The following is a 23,009-nucleotide window of genomic DNA, read 5'->3' as shown; positions in this document are numbered from 1 at the left end:
TATGTAAGGTACTGATCTCGGTACTTTATTGGACCGATCAGGTGAAGTACTCAAATTGTATATGTATGGCTACGCTAGGCTCGAGGAGCTCCTACTTCGGTTTATGGGATACCTATACGCTAAGTGATAGAGATTTGAGCTATGATATTTTCAAGTATGGCCTTAGAGTGGTCTTTTATGTCTTCAACATATTATACTTGTTAGAATTGAAATGTGTTTCTACCATACCAGGAATGATTATAACCCCGTTTTATGGGGGATACAGGTACTCAACCTGCGGTGTGTGATGCGAAGAAGGGCGGCATCAAGATTCAGGGTTTCTCCAGATTTTGTTAGACATTTCATTTACAAACTCAGTTTATCTAGTACTGCTTTACTAAATAATACTGCTTGTAATAAATAAATCTGTTTGGTTTGCTTAAATGAAATATTTTGATGGACAATGAGTGATTAACCACATACCTGTGACCTGACTGACATTTTTCTAAAATTGATGACCAACTATTGTCTATTTTCGTTGCTAAAGTCTTTTCTAAATTTTGTTGCAAAGAAAAAAAAATAATCTATAAAATTTGGATAAAGTGTTATTTTGAAAATTCGAGGCATTACAGTGATGCAGTGTGTCTTTTATTTTTCGTGTACTAGGGTCTTCTGAAAAATATGCATTTAAAAGATGGACCTACTCACAGTATCAATATGGGGAAATCACTCAAGAACCTGGCATAAAATCGTGAAATATGCAACACATATACTTGCCGGAGACAACACTCATTGGTGGACTTTGGGTTTGAATTGGCTAAGCAAACTTATGTATTTGATAATTGACGTGCCAATATGTCCATGTGTTGGGTAAACAAGGTTTCTCTAATACATGTTACAGTACTTAGCATAAGCACACCATGTAAGTCAAACCTAGTATGCCTTTCAATGTGACTTATGTTAATATACAATAATAATTAAGTATATTGAATTAAAATCATGATTTGTCAAACAAGTTTTTTAGAAATCATGTTTTTGTGAGCATGTTCGTAAAAACTAGATTTATTAAATATTATTTTGTATCCCTACAATCTTTACAATTTTTTTTTAAAAGTCTTAATTTATTAATTAATATTACTTAATGAGAGTTTGACATAGTTTTTTGAAAGTGTGGTTGGATGTTTTAACTGAAGAAAAGATCCCCAACATTATAAATATGGGTTTGGCTCTTGGGAGGAGCATTGAAAATACTTCTAAGTAAGCTAATGCAATTTAGCCAAGAGACAATCCCAAGGTCTACCTGATTTGTTTTGCTTCCAAACCAAGCGGGAATACAAAACCTTGAGCTCCCTTCAATTCTTGACAATGGTTTGAGGTAAAAAGTGATTTGGTTCTTATCTTGTGCTTCCTCTTCTTTTTCTTCTTCAACATGTGTGGAGAAGTGTTGCTCCATGAAGGTTACGCTCTTTTATCTTTATTTTTATTTTTTTTTAGATTTAAATTATATTGTATAAGATTATCTAATTGTAGCTGTGAATTTATTTTTTTCCTACGAACAAATTAGTTGGCCGGTTCTAAACGTATGCCTAGCGGCTTATGTATAGCCCGATTGATTCAGTAAATTTTTTTAATTGAGCATGCCTAATAATCAATTAAAAGCCACACTATATCTGTGTCTGTTTCACCGTGTGAGGATGATAACTCGTTGTATATAACCCGTCAAACCGTCCTTATATTAGATTTTTTTATTATTATGTCATTATGATTGCTCTCAAGTCTTGATTGGTTTAATAATTATTGTTTTTGTCTTTATTGGTTATGAGCAATTAATAGCACTATGCTTACCTATTGATTGGAAAATCATTATATATCTAATTTGTATATTCACTTTTATATTAGTTTCCTCTTTCATGTGATTTTAAATACACTGGATTGCTTGAAATCGTGATGGATATATTGACCTGATCTCTAATGTATTAATAATTCAATCGGGTCTCAATACCAGTTAAAACCGAGTTATGAAATTGTGTACTATGATAGGCTAATGTATTATTCAATTAATATTATTAGTCATTTTGGGTTTTGTCAAAGGTTAATTATACTTATATGTGATTAATTATATTTATAATTAGACTTAATTATAAAATAAAGGTTATTTAATTTATTTAAATAAGATTTATATGTTATTTGTCGATCCTAACCTATCACTTTTTTCATCATTGGTATCATAGTCATGATTAAATAACCTATAAATAAGTTTTTAGAATATGTCGTGACATCCAATGGTAATTCAACCAAAAGAGAATAAGTTGAATGAAGAGAATTTTTCAAATATGTGGTGACCTCCAATGGTAGTTCAAGTAACATGATCGGATTGCTAATCTCACCCGGATCCGCTCCCATGTCAATGGGTTGGATATGAACTTAGATCCGGATCCGGATCCAGTTGGGTTAGAATGATATATAAACAGCAGATCTAAATCTTGGTTGTAAACGTCCGTGCAGTTTGAGAGGATTCCCTCTCAGTGAGTTCACCGTCCGTGTCGTTTACTTTTGTTGACTCCCTCTCTCTGGTAGCATGTTACATTGAGGTTGAAACTTTTAATGTGAAGTAGTAAATTTGAGGCGGCTTTCAATCTCAATCGAATAAAATCAAGGTGGTGAATCGGATATTCCTACTACCTCTCTGGTGAAAACGGAGAAAATTCATGTGCAAAAGTCCCGAGTTTCTAAATCGTATCTCTTTATATATACATTTGTGTGCATATATCGATGCGATGAAGACTCTCATGGCTTCCCCTCTCCTCTGCCCTCTCTGTAAGTATTTGAGGTCCTGGAGACGTAAACAAGATGTTTCCTTTAGATTTTGTGGCATGCCCATCTTCTTGTTTTCTTGATCTTGGTTGTTATTTGTGAAGAGAGATCGTTTCTTTTGATCTTTTTTGTGGCATATCCACTTTTTGTTACTGTGGCAAAGAAACGTGGGTTGTTTCGTGTTTGAGACATTCCCATTTCGCGTTATTGTCCTTGGTGTTGCTGTTGTGAAGAAAAAAGGGCTCATAGTATTGCTACCGACCACTTTTTTCATGTTATTGATCTGAGAAAGAGAGTGAGGCATTTGGATAATTTATACAATAGAAAAGTCACTTTCTTAAACCTTTAATTACCCATTTTTGGTTATTTAGTCGTGATAATGTTATTGCTATATTTACCTTAGTATTCAGGTTCATAGTAGAGATGAAGAAACGATTTTCTGTTTCCCAAGGTTACTTTGCTACGCTGTTAATATGTTTAAATCATTGTGATCTCTCAAGTATAATGTATAGAAATCGGCCGAAATTCGTATTCTTCTCATTTACCCGTTTTATGACATTAAACATTCCGTTCATATTGCCCTCCTTATATGTTAATATTGTCAAGTTCATTGTGTCTTGCTGTTACATTCTGGATTTTGTATCTCAGGTGTTCGTTATTTGTCCTATTTCACATAGGTGCGGGTGCGCAGGGGCGTAGCTAGGATTCATGTGAGGGGGGGGGGGGGGGGGGGGGGCAAACAGGATTTTTTTTTTTTGAGATAAAATAAAAAATGGCTACAATTATTAATAAAAAACTATTTCATATGGACAAATCAAACTATTTGCTGCAGTCACGGCTGGGCTAGGACTGGACTGGGCTACAAAAATGGATAAAAATCTATTTCATATGGAATCAGGGCTGGGTTAGGACTGGGCTTTTAAAAAAAAATTAACTGTTTCGGGAGGCAGGACTGGGCTAGAGCCCAGTCCTGCCCCCCCCCTAGCTACGCCCTTGCGGGTGCGGGTTCAGGTGCGGGTGCAGCCATGCGGCACTTTAAAAAAACTTGGGTGCGGGGGTGCGGGGACGGTATATATATATATATATATATATATATATATATATATATATATATATATATATATATATATATATATATATATATATTTTTTAACAGTTTTAAGTTAACACTGTGTATGTCTGTGCATTTATGCATTTATATATATAATATAGATAAAAATGGACTTGATTAGGGTTAACTGAATCTACTTTTGGATAGAAATGGACCTCAATGTGGTTGACTTCACCTAACATAAAGGAAGCTGTGTCCAAGTGTCGCACCCGCCTGGGTGCGGGTGCGACCCGGGTGGGGTGCCCTGTTAGAAGAGTCCGTGTGACATAGTATTTGTCCAGTCTTTGGTCTCCTTGTGATCAATAGTACATATAATGTGGGGTTACACTTCCAAAATTTTATAGTTTATGCTTGAGATCAGGTAAGCCTTTTTTTTTTGTAAGTTTTTAATGAAACTTTTGTCTAGGAGTAGTTGGTGATGCATCAGATGAGACTTTCCTCTACACGAGGATGAATTGCAGAAGTATATGTCCCATATACATATAGTTGTATTCTTTACATGGTGTCCTTGATGTTAACTCTTCTTCTTTCAATAACTTTCCTCCCTTTGCAGCCACAGTTTACAGGGTCATTTGTGCTTGTGATTATTGAGTCCATTTCCTTCTCAACAAATAAAAAGCTGTAATTATCTCCTTTCTCAACAAATAAAATGTTGACGGCCTGTGAAGCTCATTTACAGGACTAATTAGTAAGGTAGTGTTACTGGATTATTAATATAAGATTGTCCCATCCAGTACTTTCAGAGTCAGTGATCAAAACGAGGAGGGCTCACCACTTGACAAGCTCAATCTCCTTGGTTTCAAGAATTAACAAGTCATGATGAGCCTCTTAGGTCTATCTAATCTTCATCTGGGCTTCAAGTTCTAAAAACTAGTTTTAGAGGTGTGCAACTAATCTTATTATCTCTGAAACAACTGAAACCCGGTTGTCAAGCGCTCTTAATTCATGTTGGTTGGGCTGTTATGAGTCCATGACAAAGCAATCAGCTTTAGTTTTATGTTCCCTTCTTCATTGGTACAAGAGTAATCTTTCTTTCTTATTCTTGCTTTTGGTGCTGAAGCTCATTAGGCTTGGAAAGAAAAAAGAGAAAAACATCAATTTTGTGCTATCTAATATTGTTATTTAGATCATTCTCGAGCTTCAATTGTTGGGCTTCAAGAATCAAATACATGATCTCTCTGATAACTCTATAACCTAGATGCTTCATTCTCTATGAAGAATATTCATGGATTCACTTCATTTTTTATGGCAGGGTTTCTCCCTATCATTGTTCTCACTCTCTTAGATGCATGTGTTGGGAGGCCCCTCTACCCACTTCCAAGCAATTTAGATGAGGAAAACCGGCAACCAATCCAAACATTTCGCCCATATAATATAGCGCATCGAGGGTCAAATGGGGAGCTTCCTGAAGAAACTGCTGCTGCTTATATGGTATGACTTATGCGCCAATAGTGCCTTCATGATCTAGAAAATCGGACAAAATTCAATCCCTATAAGCTGTATGAATGTCATCAATTCTTTTTACACTGGCTTACAGTCGGCTGCGTCATCTCTTTCCATTCACATTGAAGCTCATGGTTTTGTCATGCAGAGAGCTATTGAAGAGGGTGCAGACTTCATAGAAACTGATATCCTTGCCACTAAGGATGGTGCTCTCATATGTTTCCATGATGTTTGTCTTGATGACACAACCGACATTGCAGAACACAAGGAATTTTCCGATCGCAAAAGAACCTATGAAGTCCAGGGGTCTAACATTACTGGATTCTTCACAGGTGCAGATATTTGTTGTTTGTAGTGGAGCAATTCAAATATGGTTTTGGGTTTAAACTTAGATCAAAGTTCTCTTGTTGAAATATGGAACTCCATACTGTCTTATTTTTGGGCTTCACTCAAGTATTTATGTTCTCAATTCCATGAGTACTAGAATGTGTGTTTATTACCACCATTTCAATAGTTGTTTGGTAAGATTATATCTGAATGAAGCCCATAGTAGCCTTATTGTATCTTCATATTCTTCCTATGGGGCCTCTATTATAGAAAATCCTAAGAGTTGCCACACAAACAGAAAGCTAATGTTTTGTTTGTTTATGTACAGTTGATTTTACTTTGAAAGAAATCAAGACATTAAGAGTGAAGCAGAGGCACAACTTTCGTGATCAATCTTACAATGGTCAGATCAAGGCTGATGTTTTCTTTTTAATCTACACTGTTTTAATTGTGTCCTAGCATAACACAGTGGGAATATTATTTATTACCAATATTATTAACAATAAGGCTGTTGTTGTTGTTGTTGTTGTTGTTGTATGACACTCCATCCTGCCTGTGTGTGCTTCGGTGTTCGGTTGTCACATGAACCATAATTGTCATGTTCAGATTGCAGGTTGCAAGTTTGTTTTATGTGACTGGTCTTATTTTTCTTGCTCTTACACCTACTGTGACTTGAATGATTGGTCCTGGAAACTCACATAAGTGCTGCTGTGATCTTGAAAGTTCCTTCTCAAAAACCAATACTCAAAATCTAATGGGTACCATTAACACAGTATTCTAGTTTCATATTGTTCTTTGCATAACAGGCATGTTGAATGTTGATCCATCTGGAGTGTGATATTTGAGATATAGTGCATGTTTGCAATCTGTAGCTGGGATGGGCGTTCATGGAGTTTGTGCATTTGAAGAAGTGGCAGCTGCCAAATCCATGATTTAGTGTAAATACAAAAGAGAAAGGGCCTCACTTCCCATCCCAAATGCTTAAACGCCCATCCTAATGCCGAGATTCCAAACAGGACCACCAAGGTAGTTTGACCAAGATTTTACCTTGGGACCACCAAATGCATAAACGCCCATCCCAGTGACGAGATTCCAAACAGGCCCATAATGTCAAATAGACAGAACTGAAACATACTAAAAATCTAACATCTGAGATTTAATTATTCTCTATTATTCAAGAACAATATATCTATACCAGTGATAACTAAAGTGATGCCCTTGGATGGCGCACCACAGAAAGTATGTGCAACCTGAAATCCTGTGGAGATTAAAGAAATAAGGATGTCCATAATTAATGACAGCCTTGTCTTCAAGGTGTTGGGATTCATAAGTGAGATATACTTTGTCAACCTTGACAAATGTTACTTTCCTAGAATTTTAGAGGCAGGACTGTTTTCTTTCTTCAAAAGTTTTAAATAGTTATGTATAATAATCAAGGAAAATGAAGGTTCTAGATGCACTGACTGTGTGGACATCACAAGTTGTATCATGAACCAAAACTGAACTAGTTGAGTCAAGCCTTGCAGGATTGCCAATTAATACAATCTTAATTGTTATGGAAAGAAACTTACAATTGATTAATCTTGGTTTTTCTGGGTGGTCTTCCATGAAGTTTCATGCCACTGATGTGGCTTGTCTGACAGTTTTCTTTTCAGTTGTGTGACCAACTAAATAATATCCCAACCATGACTTAAAGACTTATTAATGTTAACATGATATAAATTCAACAATAACTCCCCAAGCAAATCAAGGTAATAAATGGTCATTTGCATTCTTGCTCTTCTGACCGTCTCCCTACTTAAGAGCTTTTGTACTTCATGCAGTCTGCATACAATCTCAATATAAAAGCTACTATGTTATGAAAACAAAAAAGAAAAACCTGAGAGCTATATTTCTCAATAAATCATGAATGACTCACCTGGTGGTCCTCTTGACAGGGAAGAGTATATTGTCCTGGGTATACTGCTTCATGGCTTATGGATAGTAGATTTGGCTGTTATACCTAATGCTACTGGAATTTGCATGAAAACACAATTTGGCACAATCTTGTGGCCTTGGATGTGAGAATGGATGCATCCAACACCTGTGAACCAACATTTTACATTCCTTAGAGTGTTACATTCAACATATCATATTGCACTACATTGAAGTATTTTTATTTTTATAAGAGCATATACTTAAAACATAGTGATCAATTCCTTTTCTTCATCTGAGGCTTCAGTATTAACCATTTCTATCTACCCTTTGTGATCAATATGTGTCTCACAGGGAAGTTCCCAATTATTACCTTTGAGGAGTACATTGCCATTGCGCTAAATGCACCACGAGTTGTTGGAATCTACCCTGAAATCAAAAACCCTGTTTTCATCAACCAACATGTAAGTCTTTAGGCCTGAAGTATGAGTTCAGATGATTACAGCTCTCTCATGCAATATATTATGTATCATTCAAGAACACATTTTTTTACATGGTAGCAGGTATCTTTTTGTTTTTATATATGCCAGTTTAGCATTAGAGGCCATTGAAATGCCGAAATTGAACATGATATATATATATATATATATATATAGAGAGAGAGAGAGAGAGAGAGAGATTTTGATTGGATTCAACATATGCATACTTCAAGAAGTTTTGAACCCAGGAATGAAGCGGGTAGCTATTGGGCCAAATGCCACAACCTATCTGGTTCATCTCAAGTTCAAAATGATTTAATCAGTGTCACAGTTTACAAAACTAAGGAGTGCAACATATTCCTATTTGTAAGTGTTTTCTCGGCATGATCATTTGGTTGAGGCATAGAGAAAAATAGATTGGTATTGGTCTGCAGTTCTAGGCCAAGAATCTTGGATTGGTCAAACTTATTGACTTTGATGACCACATCAGGGTCATTCTGATTGGATGATCTTGTTATGCTTAGTAAGGACGAATGACTACACTGGCATTATGTAGAATGCATTTGTATTAAACAGCAAGGCGTCTTTGAGTGGCTAATGTAGTCTAGTCACCTTGATGATCAGATCAAGTTCCTACTATTCTGTTTGTGAGCAGCCAATATGGCGCATTTGCATTCCAAGTTATTATCCCTGCAACCTCACATCATGGAGTATTCTTTTTCATAAGAATTTTACTAGCATGAGAATCTTCAGAACATGTTTTGGTATTCCTGATCAAAACACTAGTGCAGAAGCCTCTCCATGATAGTTTGTTTTCAGGTTACAAACTTACAACCAGATTAAGATGGCACCTGAGGATGAGGAGGACAAGACAGCATTTTGTATCTCATTAAATCTCAGTAACTTTGTCAATTGATTTGACTCAATATGTGCTTTCTTTTTTTACTTTATCCATTAAATAATCTCATCATGCAACCTAACTCAAGATATTTTTCTTCCATTTTAACTAATCTCCTTTGAATTTTCCCTTTATATGAATTCATGCATGATTTGAGGATCTGCTGTAACATAGATTTCCTAGGGACAGAAGCAATATGCATATGTAGCATCAGAGCAAGCTCAGTATCCATAGGAACTAATATGCCCAGTTATGCTTTAAGAAACTTAATAATAGCCATGATCCAGGAAATTAACAAATTAGCCCGATTCAATATCCTGATCTCTAATCTTTGGCTAAATCATTCTGTGCTCGTGCGTAAAGTTTTTAGCCCTTTTGATTCATTAGCTTAGTCTCACACTCAATTGGAACCTTGTCCATGATATACTTCTAGCCTTCTCCAGTAATAAGATAATCATGACGTTCAACATGAAATAATAAAACATCATTCATCCTTTTTTGATACACTACAATTGATAAAAATATAATATATATAATAAAAGAAAGAAAATCCTCATTTTCCCTGCTCCTTACGGCTCATCATGTGTAACTTGAACATACCTATTAAAGTACATTTGCAGCTTCAAATATTTAGTTTGTGAAAAGACCAATTTCCTTTCCATTTTCCATTTGGCCTGTGCTAATAGTTTTAGACTTGAAATCCTTTAAATGCTATATAAAGGAATGTGCTCTTTACAGGTCAAATGGGCAGATGGGAAGAGATTCGAAGACAAGTTTATTGAGACGCTCCTGACATATGGTTACAAGGGAGAATACATGTCAAAGGAGTGGCTGCAGCAACCAGTATTCATCCAATCTTTTGCACCAACTTCACTTGTATATGTTTCAAATTTGACAGATTCACCAAAAATCTTCTTGATTGATGATGTTACCATACCAACTCAGGACACAAACCAGGTTTGTCCTTTTCCTCTTTTTGTAGATGTGATTGCCCAACTGTTGAGATCTCTCCATGAATTATTATTTAGAACATGTGTCAAATGAAAGCTCAGATATTTTTCCTTCCATATTTTGATATCTTATGTTTAGGAGTTATGACACTTTTGTGAAAATATTGAAATTGCAAAGTTGGTCTTCTGTAAACCCCAATGTTTGTTTCCCAGCTCGTAATTAGGGCCCATCTGTTTCACCAAATCCCATGAAAAAATTACCTGTTTTCATATGAAAACAGTTCTTCCCAGTATGGGTGAAACAAACACCTCCCGTACGATTGAGTGGGGCCATGCTTTCATATGAAGAGCAGATTTTCATGTCAAAACCCTTTCATAGACCCCTGGTAAGCAGTTTTCTGTACGTGCATTTTTTGAAGGGCATGCCTTTCATGCTAAAGGCACTTTCCCTCCCACCCACTGAAACAAAATAAGCTCTTATTAGTGTTTGTGCCTATAATATAGGAATTTCATGGGTCTTTCTTGATCCAACAATTACAGTAGCTTCTGTAGGAGACTAGCGTGATGTGATGTCCTAGTCTCCTATGGTGTTAATTTCATCTCTTTCCATATTGACTATGTAGGATTTTTTTTCTGTTTTTTTTCTCACATCTTTTTTTCAAGAGGAATCTCATTTACTGCAGATGGTTTTCTATTGGGTGACATTACTAATGGAGCAAATAGTTTATAGCTCTTGGAGCGCCCATGTTAATGATTCTCCACTGTTGTGTGCAGTCATATTTGGAGGTCACTTCAGATGCATACTTTGATTTCATAAAAGACTATGTGGTTGGTATTGGACCATGGAAAGATACTGTCGTCCCACCTGAAAATAATCATCTCAGAACAGCTACTGATCTTGTTGCCAAAGCACATGCTCATAATTTGCAGGTACAGTATCTTCCTGTAAATGCTTATCTTTTTGTGCTCCTTGATGACCAGCAAAAGTTCATCTTTTAGCCTCTCTTAATGACAGTGGCGTTGCAGACGTATTTGTGCAGCTTGCATGCATCCCATTCAGCAGACTTCATTATTTTGTACCCATAATTCCATTCTTTTTTATTTGAAAACAGTTAATGTATTTTGCTTGCATAAAGTTGCTGAGCTTATTATATGGAAACTTCAGGTGCATCCATATACCTACAGGAATGAATATATGTTTCTTCATCTCAACTTCCACCAAGATCCCTATGCTGAGTACGATTATTGGATAAACAATATCAAAGTTGATGGATTATTCACGGATTTCACCGGAAGCTTACACAAGTTTCAAGTGTGGACATCCCCTTCAGCTGAAGATGACAAAACTGCATCAGGTTTGTTGCATAAGATTGGATCAATGATTTCCTCCTTCAAAAGGCCCATGAAGAATCCTTGAATGACTTTCCGTAGATGGGCTTTGTATAATTCTGAAAAGGAGAATGTCTGAAATTCCTTATCAGATTTGGCAGTTCACATCATGTCAAACATTACTCTGCAAAGCAAGCAATATTGAACATGATTGATTATTCTCTGGATTTTCCAAGGAATTTAAAGAAGTTTTTGAATAGCTCATGATTGGATCTACCTAAGGGTAGCAAACCAATGTCAGATCTCCATTAGATTTAGATGCAATTGGTACTTTTATCTCCTAAAATCTGTTTTGTTCAGCCTCTTTCACAAGAAAGAGGGTCTCTTTCTCACGTGGGGTGAAACAAACACCCCCATGAGAAGGAGGCAGCGGGGCTCGCTAATTAAATGCAAAAGCCCTATTTTCTTGTGAAGATGGAGTCACACCTTCCCCCACTGGAAAGCCCATTCTCTCGTGGGTGTTCCTTTCACGGGAAAGTGCCTTCCTGTGGGTGGGTGGGTGGGTAACAAAAGGACCCTAAAAGTCGATCTCATTTTTTGTTGGAAGTAATTTTATGGTTGACAGATCCACACCCAACTGATGCAACACCAACTAATGACTAGATATACCATATGGGTTCATGTTAGATATGAGGTTAAAGTCATATATGAATGCTTCAAGTCTGATGAATTAGATATAGCATGGTCTCATATAAACAGGTTCATGATGGATTTGAGGTTAAGGTCATGTATGAATGCTTCAATTCTCAAATCCGAGGGATGGGATTTGAAAGCCGGGTATCTATGGCCCAACCCCCCTAAGCTAGTCCGAATAACTGTATTTTCCCTCCAAATGTGTCTTAGATCATTTGTATCCGGGACACACTGTCTAGTTCATCCTGGACGTATTAAAAAAAACTATCCTGTCCCCACCGTTTCAGAGGGGGGGGGGGGGGGGGGGGGGGGGGGGTCGGTGCGAAAAAAGTGTCCCGTGGACGTTCATCCGCAGTTTGATTTGTGGGTGCAACACACGTGTCCACATGTGATGCATTTAAACGCGCCCTATCGTTTTAATTCCTCGGATGTGGGTATGGGCCCCACAACCAGATTAGTGGCTCCCCATGCCTCATCAGATCCTCGAGGGTCCCAAACAGACCCCTATTGGTATCAACCATTAGTCTTTGTTGATGGCCAAATGGATACACATGCTCTTGGTGTGCTATTCATCTCCCAAAACTTGTCTCTCCAGGTGCATTTCAGTATTCCTCCAAATGGATATACCGTTGTAACTTCGTGTGATTCATATTGAATCATATGATTAGTCAGGGCTAACTAAGCATATCTACAATATATGTAAAAGCCGTGGGTTGAATATGATAGAATGGCAAATGCAGCGACAACTAGGGCTACGGCGGTAAAGGAGATGAGCCGCTAGTGGCTCGGCTTGTATTCAGCTTGTAAAGAGCTCGTTCCAACTCATGAAATAGGCTTGGCAAGCCAAACACGAAGAATGAGTGTTATGCTCAGCTCTACTCACATAGGCTTGTTAACTAGTAATAAATATATCTTATGAAAAATGACTGCACTGTCCTGGTAAAATTGTGCATTTTTCAAAAATATCTTACAATTTGCCAAAATCCTCTCTTTATCTAAAATTTTGATTTTTGAAATTTTTAGAACATTTTTACCCTTTGGAGACCTCCTTTGACGCTTTCATGTGAACCTTCTTTGACTTGACTTTCACATGCAAAGCTCCTGACATTACTATATATGTATATATATTTGTGAGCCTTCTCTAGTGTTTGCATGTGAACCTCCTCTGATGTTCGCACAAATATGTTGTGAATCTCCTTATGCTCACACAAATAAGTGGTGAACCACTTGATGTTTGCACAAATATATTGTAAACCTCCTGACGTTCAAACCTTCTATTTATTGCACAATTATGTTGCGAACTGTTTGATGTTCACACAAATATGTTGTAAACCTTCAAATATATTTGCGCAGACCACACAAATATGTTGCAAACCTTCGAATATGGTTTAAATCACCAAGGGGATAAGCAACATATTTGTGTGAAGATCAAGAGGTTTGCAACATATTTGTTTGAATGCTAGGTGGTCCATGCAAATATGTTGCAAATCTCCTCTGTGATTTTAACCATATACAGAGGTTTATAACATATTTGTGCGAACATCAGAAGGTTTGTATATATATGTGTGTGTGTGAAAAATAATTGTATTGTCTTATAAAAATGGTGCTTTTGCAAAAACACACAAATATACCAAAACCTTTGCATGTTCCAAATCATTGATTTTCAACTTTTTAGGATCATTTTACCTTTCACAACAAATTTGTTAGACCTCTTGACATTCATACAAATATGTTGCGAACATTCAAATATAGTTAAAAAATATCGAAAAGATTTGCAACATATTTGTGTGGACCTCCTGGCGTTCACAAAAACATGTTGTGAACCTTTAAATTAGGTTAAAATCCTTGAATAGATTTGCAATATATTTATGTGAACCTCCTGACATTTGCACAAACATGTTGTGAACCTCTTAATATAGTTAAAATTACTGAAAATATTTGCAACATTTTTGCGCAAACCTCTTAACATTCACACAAATATATTGTAAACCTTCAAATATAATTAAAATCACCAAGAAGATTCACAATATATTTGTGTCAACCTCCTTACATTTGCACAAACATGTTGTGAACCTTTGAATATGGTTAAAATCATCGAAGAGATTCACAATATATTTGCACGAACCTCTTTACGTTCGCACAAATATATTATGAACCTCCAAATATAATTAAAATTTATGCAAACCTTTAGCTATGGTTAAAATTATCGAGGAGATTTACAACATATTTGTGTAAAATTTCTCACGTTCGAACAAATATATTGTGAACCTACAAATATAGTTAAAATCAAACTAAAGAAACTTGCATGATATTTATGTGGGTCGGCCGACCTTCACACAAATATCTTGTGAACTTACGAAAGATTAAAATCAATCAAGAGTTTCACATGATATTTGCACGGACCTGTAAATATTCACATAAATATTTTGTGAACTTCTGAAAGATTAAAATCAAACGAAGGATATTTATATGGACCTTTCAACATTCGTACAAAATATATTGACATCTTATAATCACATAATTTTATAATCATATAAATAAGTATTTTGTCAACTATGTTGTGAATTTTCTCGGTGATTTTAATTATATTCGGAGGTTCACAATATATTTATGCAAACGTGAGGAGATTCACCTAAATATGTTGTCAATCTCCTTTATGATTTTAACTATATTCGGTGGTTCACAACATAATTGTGCGATCATGAGAAGGTCCGCCTAAATATGTTGTCAATCTTCTTAGTGATTTTAATTATATTTGGTGGTTCACAATATATTTGTGTGGACGTAAGGATGTTCATTCAAATATGTTGCAAATATCCTCGGTGATTTTAATCATAGTAAATTTGTAATATATTTATGTGAATGTGAGGAGGGTTCACACAAATATGTTGTGAATCCCCTTAGTTTTATTTTAACTATATTTAGAGATTCGCAACATATTTGTGTGAACGTGAGGAAGTTTGCACAAATATGTTATGAATCTCTTAAGCTTAATTTTAAACATATTTGGATGTTCGCAATAGATTTGTGCAAACGTGAATATTTGTGTAGAATTTCTCACGTTCTAACAAATATATTGTGAACCTACAAATATAGTTAAAATCAAACTAAAGGAAATTTCATGATATTTATGTGGGTCGGCCGATCTTCACACAAATATCTTGTGAACTTACGAAAGATTAAAATCAATCAAGAGTTTCACATGATAATTGCACGGACCTGTAAATATTCACATAAATATTTTATGAACTTCTGAAAGATTAAAATCAAACGAAGGATATTTATATGGACCTTTCAACATTCATACAAAATATATTGACATCTTATAATCACATAATTTTATAATCATATAAATAAGTATTTTTGTCAACTATGTTGTGAATTTTCTCAGTGATTTTAATTATATTCGGAGGTTCACAATATATTTATGCAAACGTGAGGAGATTCGCCTAAATATATTGTCAATCTCCTTTATGATTTTAACTATATTCGGTGGTTCACAACATAATTGTGCGATCATGAGAAGGTCCGCCTAAATATGTTGTCAATCTTCTTAGTGATTTTAATTATATTTGGTGGTTCACAATATATTTGTGTGGACGTAAGGATGTTCATTCAAATATGTTGCAAATATCCTCGGTGATTTTAATCATAGTAAGTTTGTAATATATTTATGTGAATGTGAGGAGGGTTCACACAAATATGTTGTGAATCCCCTTAGTTTTATTTTAACTATATTTAGAGATTCGCAACATATTTGTGTGAACGTGAGGAAGTTTGCACAAATATGTTGTGAATCTCTTAAGCTTAATTTTAAACATATTTGGAGGTTCGCAATAGATTTGTGCAAACGTGAGAAAGTTTGCGAAAATATGTTGTAAATCTTCTCGGTGGTTTTAACCATAGTTGGAGGTTCGCAAAATATTTGTACGAACCTTCGCAACATATTTATGTTTACGTGAGGAGGTTCGCACAAATATGTTACAAATCCACTTGGTGATTTTACCCATATTTGGAGGTTCACAACATATTTGTGTGAAAATGAGAAGGTTTGCATAAATACACTGCAAATCTTTTTGGTGATTTTAACCATATTCAGAGGTTCACAATATATTTATGCGGACTTGAGGAAGTCTGCTCAAATATATTGCAAATCATGTATGTTGTTAACCATTCTCATTCGACCGTTTTTAATGAAGATATTCATAGTTGTAGCACTGAGTTGTATGATTGTGGTGACCGGAGCTCGGTTATGTGATTCAGATGCGCTTAAGTTTTATGTTGGTGGGGTTTTTTGGCCGCGAAGCCACTCTGGCCACCAGTAGTTAGTGTTGGCTGGCTTGACAGCCTGTGCATGGAGAGTTTCTTGTCCTGAAAGCAAAATGGTAAAGTAGGAACATGCATGCAGCATGATAATCCCTAATTTTAAGCAATGAAGTTGGCTTCTTCTAATCAATTGGTCCTGCGATTTTGTTGTTATGGGGAATGTTTGTTTGCGATGTTTTATTGCTTCACTGAATCATGCAGAGCTTTCAAGGTTAGAAATGTTTTGCCCCACCTCTAATATTGTCTTTATTTGGACACTTATTTTTTTGCAGTTACCAATCTTGTCTGTTTTTTGTTTCTCTGTTTGCATCTAAAATTTCTTTACTTTTCCTGTGTGGGGACAGTCACCTGATTAGGGATAACAATGTCCCTTTTCGACTTCTGACAATTTATGATTTTGTTTATAGTTGCCAGGGTACGGGTACTGGTATTGGTATTCATTATGCAGAGGTTTTACTAGCATTAATTTGGTATGAATATCTAAAAAGATTGATGATTATTCAAAGTAATGATAACTTAATATATGTTACATAAAAATATTAACCATTTTAAAGTAAGTATTTTATATTTAATGACAATCTATGACTTATCAACTTCAAATGAATTTAAAAGTAAAACAATTTGTAGTTTCATGTTAAAAACAATAAAATGAGAACTATTCTTTGCAAATGTGTATAATTGACGAGAATTCGCATATTTTATCATCACTTGTCAAGCAGTTCATTGATATTTCGTCATTGCAAAATTATAATTCTGTGACATTTATCAGAAAATAAACAGATATTCTGAGGTTCACAATATATTTGTATGAACGTGAGTCCGTGCAAATATATTGTGAATCTTCTCAGTAATTTTAACCATATTTTTAACCATATCTAAAGGTTAGAAACCTATTTCTTTCAATGTCGAGAACCATGCAAATATGTTTTGCAGGGTAAAATGATTCTAAAAAATCCAGAATCAGTGATTTTGGACATGCAAAGGATTTTGGCATATTTGTGGGTTTTTCAAGAACGCATTAGATGTTCACGCTGTTGAGCTATGAAAAAAACGGCAGTACATAGTACATAGTTCAAGTTTATGCCAGATCATGATGAACATAAACTGCATAGGATACTCCCTGGCAATCTCTTGCTGATTTGACTTACAGTAGGACGTCATTTGCAGAGCATTCATGCTTGTGCGAAAGAATCCAGCGATATGAACTGAAAAAGATGCTATTGCAACATTGGTAAGATGTCTGTTATTTGTTTATTCATGGTATTATTACAATAACTATGTGAACAAGACGCATTCAAATCAATTCGTGTCCCAAAGTTCTCAGGTAACAGATAAAAAATTGGTTTTCAGTATATAATAAATATATGCAAATAATTCTCAACCAACAACAGCAACAGTACATGCGCCTATTCTTAGTAGCTTTAGTATTGTATTTGTTCACACACCTTGTTTATAGCTGTCATCTCTACACCACCAATTGTTAGATACATGGTCGATACAATAACAGAGTACCACCTAAGGCTATATGATGAAAGTATGTGGTGTTAAGATACGAACAATCACCAACACTGTCCTCATGATGGCATCGGTTCAGATTGTCTAGCACACATCTCATCTGACCCAAAAAAATTGCTCAGAATGCACTAAGTAGACAATGTTGAGTGCGTAAGACCATATCACTGAATACTGCGCACAAAATGATAAATCCTTTTAAGGTGAATACAATAACACGTTGCAGCTTAAAGATATTGTGAGTGTGACAACTTAGCAAGTATACCTCAGAGGGGCCTGTTCAGATGAAGGTTGTGAGCTTATTGCCAGCCAATTCAGTATCTGAAAAATATTCAAGTTGCTGCTAATATCTGATCAATCTCCACAAAAAGAAAGAACCAGTGCACAAATATGATCCACAGAACCCTATAATCCAACTCAAATGTATAAGTTTAGAGTTTTTACAAGTTTATCAGCTCCGAGTTGCATTATGCATTATATGGTTTGATGCTATCCTTAGAAACAATGATAAGGCTCACTTCCACAGAAAGTGGATAGCCACACAAAGGCCTAGCAGATGAAACAGGCAAAGAGCTGAATGACATGCCACGATGTTCAAGTAACCGCCATTACATTGAGAAGTAAAACCAATTTCTGGAAGTGTTCATTTGATGCCAAGAATCTTTAAAAGAAAGATATGCTATCTAGCTTTCCAGGACATGCATATGCAATATGCACATTGTGTTGCAGTGTTGCCGTTTCTAGTAACATCTAATTCAAGATCCGAATATTTGATTGCTGTCTTGCTGCTGACCAAATAGCAGAAAAAACTGTGACAAGATGGCTAAGAATAATTAACCATAGATGCGCAAACTACTGAATGCAGAAGAGATCTGTGACAGAAATCTACAGACAAAACCTGAGGTTTTTTCACTTGTCACACCAACAGCCATGCTACTAATCATCTTGTATAAGAGTATCAAGCCTGCGGCAGATGCAGTAGCAAACATTGATACTTTGGCCAGCTTCAGCAGATGACAGTGACAATAAGGTATAACAAAACAAACAACCAAGTTTTTAACAATTCATTAGGCAGATTTTGGTTTGAATGATTTGGTCAGAAATGAAGACAGATCCTCTCAGTGTTGTCATTGCAAATACTTGGGTATCGACAGGAAAACAGCAGGGGGACTATTATCCACTCCATTCACTGTTTCGGCAACATTTCCACAGAACTTGGAAGTATCTATTTAAACACCATGTTTCCTAAAGCGAACTGCAGGTTCCTGTTGGAATTAAGATTGGTTAAAATCAAATCAACTAAACTAACACAAAAAACTTAAAAGATGATGGCTCATCATGTCCTAATTACTTTCTGTATTGCTACAAATTACTCTTTATGTGGAAATTTTTCAGCTTTAGATTTTGGAAAAACAAATTTTTCAGCATGAGCCAAATATATGGCTGAGAAATAACATATTGATCTACACTATAAATGGCAAATTTGTGGAACTTTGGTAATGGTTGCAACATAATCATCAGTTTACGTAGTTGGAAAAAAGAAAAAAGACGTCAAACGAAAACTCTTTGCATTATATTACAGGAGGATTACACCTTTCTTTCAATGGAAATACAACTCACACAAAATCTGAAAAGCTAAAAGGAAAAGAAAACGAACAGATTGAAAATTTTGAGGTAACCGGGAGCATGAATTTACACAGGATCTGGCATCTGTTCCACACAGTTGAAATTTGCTAAATCTTTGGATGAATCTGCTAGCACGCTGGGGGTTGAAGTTGCTTCAACCGTTGGACGACTTGCTTCATTGAAGGCCGGATCGAGAGGGAGTCAACAGTACACTTGACAGCCAAGTGCAATGTGTCCACCAAGGTGTCATGGGGGCCTGCATCCCAAAGCCCTGCGGCAAAGAATTCGCGAGCACGACCCTTCCTAAGAAGCATGCATGCCCATGCAACAATGTTGAATCCGTTCCCATAGGCGGAAAACGATGGGTCCAACACCTTCTTATCAGAGATCAACTCCAACAGCACAACACCATAGCTGTAGACATCGGCCTTTTCAGAAACCCGGCAAGTCATTGCATACTCTGGAGCAACATAGCCAAACGTTCCTGCCACATCTGTGGTTGCATGTGTTTCGGAAGCGCCCAGCAATCTAGCCAGCCCAAAATCTGAAAGATACGCAGTGAAGTTGTTATCCAGCAGTATGTTGCTCGGCTTGATGTCCCGGTGAAGGACCCGGGGAACGCAGACATCGTGCAGATACGCGAGCGCCTGGGCAATGTCCAGAGCAATCTTGTGCAGCATCCTCCAATCAGCGGCTCTCTTGGACCTCTCCTCTATGAATTTCTCCAGATTACCTCCTGGTAGGTAGTTGTATATAAGAAACATCTCTGTCTCACTGGCATGAAATCCGATTAAGGTCACGAGATTCGGGTGCCGTGCTCTTCCGAGCGTTTTGATCTCTGCTTCGAATTGCTGGACTCCGTGAAACCTCCCAACAGAGAGCCTCTTTATGGCGACCAACACTCCAGGGGAGACCTCCGCCTTGTATGTAGCTCCAAAACCCCCATTGCCAATGCAGTTGCTCGCATTGAAGCCACCCGTCGCCTGCACGACGTTGTCGTACGTTAGCGTCACTCCTATGTTAGAGAAAGTTATCACTTCCCTTTTAACCGGCCCCTGTCCTACTGCTGCCCTTCGTGCACATCGCCTGGTGTACAAGAGAAGAAGAACCAGAGCTAGAAGAACAGAAACTATGGCCGATGCCGAAGTAATGGACGCAACCTCTATAGCATTGAACCCATTGTTCGCCTTGGGCGCACTATCTGATGGAGGAGAAGCAGACCGTGGTGGGCTCCCGGCTTGCCCCTGCGGAACAGATGATTGGGATGCCAATACTGCTGCAGATATGCACGACTGAAGAAGAGGGTTGCCAGCAGCATTGTCGCATTGCATTGAACTAAGATTCGAATTAAGCGACAAGACCTTCAGAGAAGGCAAGAGAGCCAAGCCCGGTGGAATTCTGCCCGTCAGGTTGTTCCCTGACAACGAAACATACTGCAAGTTCTTCAGATGACCCAATTCCGCGGGTATCGAACCAGTCAGCTTGTTCATGCTCAAGTCAAGGATAACCAAGGAACCCAAATTCCCTATACTTGGAGGCACCGTTCCGGTAATAGAATTACCAGACAAATCCAGTGTCTTCAGAGAGCTGCACCAAGCACCAATTTCAGCAGGAAGTTGACCAGATATCTTATTGTTGCTCAAGTTGGCGATGAATCCGCTAAGGTTCTTGCACATATCGAACAAATTTGCGGTAACAGGCCCATTGATTAGATTTCGACTCACCAAAAACGCATAGACAGGGCGATTCCGCAACCTATCCGCCGCAAGCAGGATCGAAGGAAGCACACCAGTGAAGTTATTCTCACTAAAATCATGGAACAGAATATCGCCATCATCCCCAAGTGCAGGAAGCAAGCTACCGACGCGAAAACTGCAAGTAAAGAACGACGAATACACAGAATCGAAATCGAAGAGGTCGTGCCCGCTTGCCACTGGCAAACTACCCAAACACCCATGATCGACAAACCTGGGTACTGGGCCCGATAGCAGATTTCTGCTGATATTGAACGCGGCCATGCACGGAACGGGAAGCTTCTCATTGAGACCCCCAATCAATCGGTTGGAGCTCAAGTCAAGAAAGACCAGATTTCTGCATAGCCCAAAGGCCGGTGGCACCTCCCCCGCGAAGAGGTTCTGCGCAAAATTCACCATTTCCAAGCTGCTGCAATCTCCCCATTCGGAAGGAATGCTTCCTTCCAAATTTGCACTGGGTGCCCATACGATCCTAAGCTTGGGAAGAGACGTCACATTGGCCGGAATCCCACCTTCGAAGAAATTGAATTCGCCCTTATCTCCATCCGAATACGAATTCATGCCGGTATCGAACGATCGAGGATCATAAGAGTTCGCCAACACGAGGACCGACAACCCGAGGCAATTCCCAAGCTCTGCGGGTATCGGCCCGCTGAGGTTGTTCCTCGATACATCCAGGGTTTCGAGAGCCGAGAGCCTGCCCAATTCCGGTGGAATAGAGCCGTCCAAAACGTTAGAGAACAACAATAAAGACCGGAGATTCCGGCAATTACTCAGAGTTACCGGAATACCGCCAGATAATCGGTTCCCGGCGAGATGAAGGCGCTCTAGGTACCCACAATCGCGCCCCAATTCATTTGGAATCGACCCGGAAAGCAGATTGAACTCGAGAAACAGCCACCTCAACCGCGGCAAGAACCCAGGCACCGTCCCGGTGATCTGATTTCCGGCCAAATTGAGGTATCTCAACCCAGAGCAGCCTGAAATCTCCGCCGGAATAGGGCCAGAGAGCCTGTTGTAGCTGAGATCGAGCACCACCAGTTGGCGAAGGCCGCCGATCTCCGGCGGGATCCCGCCGGAGAGCTCGTTGAACGCGAATGACAGAACCCTGAGCTTGGTGAGGCTTCCGACGGAAGGGGAGAGTTTCCCCGCGAGCTTCTTCGCCCCGGGCGGAGGCGCCGGAACCAGAGGGGCCGAGCAGGAAGAGGAACCACGGACGGGAGAAGATCTGACTCCGCCGGCGGTGAGGTTGAGCGCGACGACGCGGCGGCCGGCATCGCAGGAGACGGCGAACCAGGCGCAGGCGTCGGCGTCTGCGGGGCTCCACCCGGAGAGGAGGCCGGCGGGGTCGTCGAGGGAGGATCGGAGCCGCAGGAGGGCGAGCTGGTCGTCGCGAGGACCGTCGTATCTGGCGAGGGCGAGGCGGTGGAGGAGGAACAGCGGACAGAGCGCGAGGGCCAGGTGAACTCGCCTCCTCGGAGGATCAGGCATCTCTCTCTTCTTTCTCTCTCTACCGTGAGAGTGGTTGCTTGGTGGTTCAGGAAACCCTAAACGTAGGGCTGGAACTTGGAAGAAAGAAGAAAGAAGGCCTCTTCTCTCACTGAAGCATGAGAGAGAAAGACAAGGAGAAGAAGACAAGGGCCACTTGGACAAAAATGCCCTTGGTTGTGGAAGAAACTACAGTTGAGTACTCGAACTCGTTGGTGCTACATTAGAGTCTGACACATGAAACGTTCAACGAAGAAGAACCGTTAGATCGTGTGAACGGTATTTTGAAATGACGAAAACACCCCGAAACTTATTCAGTTTTGCTTAGGGGGTGAACATCGAGTCGGGTACCCGTTCGGTTGTTGA

The 23,009-nt window shown here is 38.3% G+C and overlaps 2 protein-coding genes across 3 annotated transcripts; one reads left to right on the top strand and one right to left on the bottom strand.

Annotated features, from left to right (window-relative positions):
- Positions 1-2,674: 2,674 nt before the first annotated feature.
- LOC149818848 (glycerophosphodiester phosphodiesterase GDPD6-like) lies at positions 2,675-11,501 on the top strand. 2 transcript variants are annotated; one of them, XM_089984243.1, is made up of 8 exons: positions 2,675-2,796; positions 5,157-5,335; positions 5,496-5,679; positions 6,003-6,077; positions 7,943-8,052; positions 9,704-9,922; positions 10,690-10,845; positions 11,081-11,501. In XM_089984243.1, exons 1-8 carry the CDS (start codon positions 2,688-2,690, stop codon positions 11,330-11,332), a joined length of 1,284 nt encoding a protein of 427 aa, XP_089840369.1. In that variant the 5' UTR covers positions 2,675-2,687; the 3' UTR covers positions 11,333-11,501. The 2 variants fall into 2 exon arrangements, with proteins under 2 accessions (XP_089840369.1, XP_089840370.1); XM_089984244.1 differs by lacking the exon at positions 6,003-6,077.
- A 7,825-nt stretch (positions 11,502-19,326) lies between these two features.
- Positions 19,327-22,758, bottom strand: LOC149818847 (LRR receptor-like serine/threonine-protein kinase RPK2). The gene has a single exon (XM_089984903.1). The coding sequence runs from the start codon at positions 22,644-22,646 to the stop codon at positions 19,530-19,532; it is 3,117 nt and encodes a 1,038-aa protein (XP_089841029.1). The 5' UTR covers positions 22,647-22,758; the 3' UTR covers positions 19,327-19,529.
- Positions 22,759-23,009: the final 251 nt, after the last annotated feature.

Source organism: Nuphar pumila, chromosome 13 (genome assembly GCF_984573655.1).
Source record: "Nuphar pumila chromosome 13, dmNupPumi1.hap1.1, whole genome shotgun sequence".
In the NCBI taxonomy this organism is placed as follows: domain Eukaryota; kingdom Viridiplantae; phylum Streptophyta; class Magnoliopsida; order Nymphaeales; family Nymphaeaceae; genus Nuphar; species Nuphar pumila.
This window is presented reverse-complemented; position numbering and strand designations above follow the sequence as displayed.